The 6,724-nt window shown below is 47.5% G+C and overlaps 1 protein-coding gene across 1 annotated transcript; it reads right to left on the minus strand.

Annotated features, from left to right (window-relative positions):
- Positions 1-3,582: 3,582 nt before the first annotated feature.
- LOC122106239 (golgin subfamily A member 2-like) lies at positions 3,583-6,267 on the minus strand. The gene has a single exon (XM_042677530.1). The coding sequence runs from the start codon at positions 6,265-6,267 to the stop codon at positions 3,583-3,585; it is 2,685 nt and encodes an 894-aa protein (XP_042533464.1).
- Between the last annotated feature and the right edge of the window lie 457 nt (positions 6,268-6,724).

Here is a 6,724-nt window from a genome sequence, read left to right on the forward strand (position 1 = left end):
ACTGGGTGGGGGGGAGGGGGGAGGCTGGGAAGGGAGGTGAAGGGTAAACAAAGGAGGAGGCTGCAATGCTTGGTAAGAAATGTATGCATTATCCTGCCCATGTAATTGTAACCCCTCTGTACAGTATGTTCTCAAATAAAATAAAATAAAATTAAAAAAAAAAAGGCTTCATGCATATGCTTCACATCACATTTATATTTCTATATACATGCACATATAAATATATTTAAAAAGATGAATGGGTAAAGAATATATATATATATGTATATATGCACACCTGTATACTAATATTGTATATATACACTAACATATTTTCAAAATATACTAAGGTATGAAAGTTACGCAAAGTTTAGAGAAACATGAAATCATGTCGTTTTAGAGAAAATGGATAAAATTGGAGAACAGCCTATTGAGAATAGCCAGGCTCATAAAACAAGCGATGGCTAGTTGCCTGGGGCTCATGCGTGTAATCCTAGCTATTCCACAGACTGATACGTGAAGATTCAGGTTTGAAGCCAGTGCAGGTGGACAAATCAGAGAGAATCCTCTCTCCAATTAATCACCAAAACAACTGAGAGTAGAGGAGTGGCTCAAGTGGTAGAATGGATAAACCTTAAATGGAAAAAGCTAAGAAAGAGCTCCCAGGCTGTGATTCAAGCCCAACACTGGGACACACAAACACACACACACACACACACACACACACACACACACACACACACACAAACAAACAAAAAACAAACAATATTGTTTTTGTTCAAAAGTGGAAACTAGACCTCAAATACATTCATAATCATGGACAAATATATATATGTACATATATACACACCTGTATACATAATTGCATATATAGTTAACTGAGACTAACTAAGGGCCTACTGAGGACAAAGAGAAAATAATAGAGGGTGCAAATTTTTGAAATACATTGCAAGTGCATGTGAAAATTTTATAAAGGACTATCCTGGAAGCTGTTAAGAGTAGGGGTGGAGTTGAGAAAACAGATTCTGTGTAGAGGTACTCCTGAGAGGGGTTTGGTCTTAAAGGTTGAAGTAGATTGTCAGCATGAATGAAGATAGAAGAATGTAACCTTTGCAAATTGTAGTAGGAAGGGAGTACATGCGTGTTCCCACCATCATAGGAATACACATGGAAATCTCACAATGAAGTACCCCCTTCCTTGTGTGGCTAATGTATGCTAATAAAAAGAGTTTGGGGAAAAATAAAAGAGCAATATTTCCACCACTTCATTTTGATTACCATGGGCTACAATTCCAGTACAGATTCAAAGAAAGAACTAACTCTACCTACAGGAGAGAAGAGAGACTGGCTTATTCACAGGAGAATAATCCTGGCAAGTGCTGAAGTAGACAACCACAATGCGTGTAGGCAATTCTGATCACATCTTTTCTGCAGTATGAGGACTGGGGTGACGATCATATCAGAGGAAGCTTGTACTTGTTTTCCTTTCGGTAGCACTAGTTTTGTGTCATGTTCCCACAATCTAGGCCAGTGGTGAACTGCAAACAAGAAGTTCCATATGTTTTGTGTTTTTATTTTAAGTTTGCAGGTCCTGGGGTCTCTTTGTGCTCAAGGCTATCGCTCTACCACTTGAGCCACAGTGCCACTTCAACTTTTTCTGAGTAGTTTATTGGAGATAAGAATCTCACTGACTTTTCTGCTGGAGTTAGTTTCAAACTGTGATCCTCAGATCTCCGACTCTTGAGTAGCTAAAGGCATGAGCCATGGGTGACCTGACCCAACCCATGTTATTTATTTATTTATTTAAATTTATTTATTTATTTAAATTTATTTATGTCAGTTGTGGGGCTTGAACACGGGGCCTGGGCACTGTCCCTGAGCTCTTCAGCTCAAGGCTAGTGCTCTACCATTTGAGCCAGTGCCACTTCTGGTTTTCTAGTGGTTTATTGGAGATAAATGTCTCACAAACTTTCCGGACTGGGCTGGCTTTGAACCGTGATCCTCAGATTTCAGCCTCTTGAGTAACTATGATTACAGGCGTGAGCCACCAGCGCCTGGCCCCATATATAATTTTTAATTTTTTCTTTTTTTATATTTTTTTCCTCCCTCCTTTTCTCTTCTTCATTTTTTTCTTTTTTTTCTTTTTTTTGGGTCCGGTTGTGCGGCCTAAACTTTGGGCCTGGGCGCTGTCCCTCAGCTCTTGAGCTCAAGGCTAGCACTCTACTACTTGAGCCACAGCGCCACTTCTGGCTTTTTTCTTTTTGCTTACGTAGTGCTGAGGAATTGAACCCAGGGCCTCAGGCTTGCAAGACAAGCGCTCTACCAGTAAGCCACCTTCCCAGCCCCCTTCCTTCTTTTCTTTCTTTCTTTTTTTTGTTTCCTTCCTTCCCTCCCTCCCCCTTTCCTTCCCTCCCTTCCCTCTCTTCCTCCCTCCCTCCCTTTCTTCCTTCCTTTCTTCCTTCATCCTTCCTTCCTTCCTCCTTCTCTCCTTCCTTCCTTCCCACTTCCCTCCTTCCTTCCTTCCCTCCTTCCTTCCTGTCCTTTTTTTTTTGTACCTCTCCTGGGGCTTGAACTCAGGGCCTGGGCTCTGTCCCTAAGCATTTTTGCTCAAGGCTAGCACTCTATCACTTGTATCCTAACTCTACTTCTGGCTTTTTGGTAGTTTAGGAAGAGTCTCAAGGACTTTGATGCTAAAGTGGGCTTTGAACAATGATAAGACCACAGCCTCCTGGCTTGCTAGGATTATAGCCAGGCCCCTGCTGCTGAGGCTGTCTTAGACCTCTCAGGTCCCCAGAGTAATTTTTAAGTTTCTAATAGCTACAATCAGCAAATTTTAAAAAGAACCAAGAAATTGAATTTTAATAATTTTATTCAATGAATAATATCCAACATCACGTCAGCACATCACTGAAATATTACTAAGGCTGTTGACATACTGTAGATATTCTATATTTATGTATTCTTATTTTTTGTATGCCATTTTTTGCACTGTCTTTGCTGATTTTCAATTGTAGCACATCTTCATTTGTTCTACTCATGGTGAGGTTGTTTTTGCAAACTTTCAACATTATAATTTTCTTCTTTTTCACACTCATTACTATGTTTTCACTGCAATATTCTCATTGCAGCATGTTACGATACAAAAAAGAACATTCCCTGTTGCTGGGACAGAGTTCATTTTGAAAAAATGCATGACTGCATCAACATATAATGTTAAAAAATGAAATAATTCAAGAATAACATAAACCTTTTCCATAAATCAATTATGAAAAGTACTTCTTTAAGATATCAGAAAATAATGCAGTGAGCATATGAATAAAGAAGCACTTCATAAAATGTCACTAATAAAACATGAACTATAAACCCTACCATCACTCCCAACTTCATTTTATTTTTCTCTTAATGGTGACCCATATCTGGGCCCCCTCCCTGACAACAAGTGGACTGTTAGATGTCCTTCAAATTTAGGCCACTCCCAGCAGCCTTTGCTCTGTCTGGGATATGGATACTCTTCCCCAAATGCCACTCATTAAAGTAAGGCCTTAGACAGTGCTACCCATCATCATGCTATAAATACATTTTAGACAATAGAAGGCCGTGTCTTTAGATGGTGATGATTTCAAATACATCATCTGCTTGTGGCTTATAGAAGAAAGGGAGGCAGGACTCTTCGCCCCCGTCTGTGGGCTCTTGCTGGGGCTGGATGGCAGGCAGCAGCGGCACAGGAGGCTCTGCAGTGGGGCTCTCCAGGGGCCCAGGCGCCCCAGCCTCTTCTGGGACAGGCTTCAAGCTTTCTTGAAGATGCACATCTTCACAGCCTTGCCGCTCCTCCCTGACCTCCATCCTCAGGGGGCCTGAGAGGTCTGAGGGGGCCTCGGCAGCAGGGGCCTGGGCGGCTGCCAGCATCATGTCCTGGCACTCTGTGCTCTCCCCTGTAAGGCGCAGCAACAGCTCCTTCAGCTCCTTCCTCTTCCTCCTCTTCTCCTGGGACAGCTGGCTCACACACTGCTCTTTCTCCTGACACAGCTTCTCCAGGACTTCTAGCTGTTCCTTGTACAGCACGATGGTCTCTTCCATGGTGGTCAGGTGTTGGGTCAGCTGGCTGCAGCGATGGTGGAGGTCATCCACGTGACTCTGGGGGTGTCCCTTGCTGGCCAAGTCTTCGGGGAAGCAGATGTGCAGCTGCTTCTTGGGTGCCTGTGTGTCCTGCTTCCTCTTGCCGAACAGCCTGTGGATGCAGCGCTGGGGGAAGGCGGCCTGGCTCTCCAGCTTTCTCTGGCACTGGGCTGCCAGCTGACTCAGGCACCCGCAGCGGGCCTGCTGCTCCTGCAGCTGCCGGCTCATCCTCGCCTTCCTGCCTTCTGCGATGGACAGTGCGTCCATGTAAAAATCCCACATGCTCTGCGGGTTGTCTACGTCGTCTGGAACAGTCACATCATGGGGAGTCGCCTCCTCACCCTTGTCTTCGTCTTGGCTCAGGCCTTCATCTTCCCTGGGGAAAGCCAGGGCGCTCAGCTGGGCCCGCAGCTGCGCATTCTCCTGTCTTGTTGCTTCCAGACACTTCAGAGTGTCCTGTAACTTCTCCCTTTCCATCTGGGCCAGCAACTTGCTCTGCACCTGCTCCTGCTTCAGCTGGTCCATCAGATGGCTCTGATTCAGCAGGTGCTGCTGCAGGGCCTCCTTCTCTGACATCAGCTGCTGGCTGGTGGCCTTGTGCTGTTTGCAGGTGGTGCTCAGCTCCTGCACCTGGGCCAGGTACTTGTCATGCAGCTCCTGCAGATCCTCAGCTGCTTGGCGCTTTAACTCTGCCACGTCTTTTCCTTCTTTGAATTCCTCCTCCAGCTCATCCAGCTTCGCCTGCAGGGTTGTCTTCTCCTGCTGCTCTGTGTGCAGGATGCTGGCGAGCTCCCCCTTCTCAGCGCTCAGCCTCTGCAAGGCATCCTGCAGCTGGGCCAGCTCTTCTTTCAGCTGGCGGTTGTGCACCAGCGTGCGTTTCAAGGTCTCCTGTTCCTTCTCCATGGTCTCCAGGATCTTGCGCCGGTCCTCGGCATGCTGTGCCCATTCCTCAGCCTTCTTTTCCAGTATCCACAGCCGCTGCTGCTGCTCCAGGTTCTGGAGACTGAGGCTCTGGTTCTCCTCCACCTGGAGGTGAAGTTGCTCCTCCAGGGTCTTGAGCTCCTCCTGCAACTGCAGGGTGTGGGCCTGCAGCTGCTGCTCAGCCTGAGCTGGCCCTGCAGGCGGCTCTGGGGGCCACAGCTCTGACAGCTGCTCTCTCAGCTCCACCAGCTTGCTCTCCAACTCCAACACCTGCCTCACCCCTTGCTCCTTCTCCTCTCTCAGCTGGCTCACCTGCTCTAGCAGCTGCTGGACTTTCTCCTTCCCCGTGGAGCTCTGCCTCAGGTCCTCCGCAAAGGTGTCTCTCTCCTCCTTTAATTTTGCCACCAACTCCTTCATGTTGTTGAGTTGGCTTTCCAACTCTGCCCGCTCCACTAGTTCCTCTTGGAACTTGTGGATTTCCATTTTCATGTCGGCCTTCTGTGTCAGGAGCACTTCCAGCCTCTCCTGCAGCTCGGTGTTCTCATCCTCCAGGTCTTCAATACTTCTGGCCTTTTCCTGGAGCTGCAGCTTCACGCGATTCAGGGCTTTCATGAGCTCTATGTTGTTGTTCTCAGTTTCATTCTGCGTGGTGTTGACTGCAGACAATGTTGTTTCCAGTTCTGTTACGCGCTGCTGTGCAGCCTGCAGGCAGCTGGTAAGACCCTCCTGCTCCAGTGCTCTTTCATCGGCCTCTTGCTGCTTGTGGGCCAGGGCAGATTGTAAGTCTGCTTTTTCTCTAATCAGCATCTGTATCGACAGCTTGTGCTGCTCCAGCTCTGCTTTCAGGGCTTCGTGCACACAGGCCATCTTCTCCTTGTCTTTTCCCTGTTGATCCTGCAGCTCTTGGATCTCAGTGCAGAGCTGCTGCTTTTGTATTGTGCTGGAGTCCAGGGCAAGCACCAGGTGTTGGTTGTGTCTCTCTAGGTCCTTGGTGTTATTGGGACCTGTGACGCTCTGGACCCTGGCAGCTGTGACAGTGCCCAGGGGAGGGGGAGGCTCAGGGTCTGCGTGGTCTTGGGCCGCACCCTTGAGTAAAGGACAGTCCCCAGTGGTGTTTGTCTTGGGGTTACCTCCCTCTTTCATTTTCCCCTTCTTGGATTCTCTAGGTCTAGCAGGACCATTCCTCTGCTGGTATTGTTGCAGTAGTTTCCTTCCTGCAGCTACTTTTTTTTCTCTTTTTTTCTCAGACATCCCAGCTCTGGGACGGTGAAGGTGGGGGGGCCACATTCCCAGGCTGCCTAAACTCAACTGTGTTCTATCACCAGTAACTCGAATATCTACCTCCAACTATGTCAAAATCAGCTCAATTTGCACACTCCCCACTCACCACCTCTACCTCCTTCAACTCCTGTAGTGGTGTGAGCCAATAGAGGGGATCCCAGTGCTACTAGGCAGCATGGAATGTGGGCGTGGCCTCAACTCATATCCTATTGGTCAGAGAAACATGAAAAAATTGGGAGGTGTGGCCAGAATCTTCTCATCCAGGCAGAACAGCCAAGGTCCAATTACAGCTGCACCTGCAGTCCCCCCTATCTAGCCCGCCCACATGGGGGACAGTTAGGGACCAGCTCTAGCTGGGAACCTGGACAGCTCTACTTGTAACTTTACATGACCATGACCTCCATCCCACATTTCTAGTCCCAGATGA

Source organism: Dipodomys spectabilis, unplaced genomic scaffold (genome assembly GCF_019054845.1).
Source record: "Dipodomys spectabilis isolate Male_0828 unplaced genomic scaffold, ASM1905484v1 ptg000039l, whole genome shotgun sequence".
NCBI lineage: Eukaryota > Metazoa > Chordata > Mammalia > Rodentia > Heteromyidae > Dipodomys > Dipodomys spectabilis.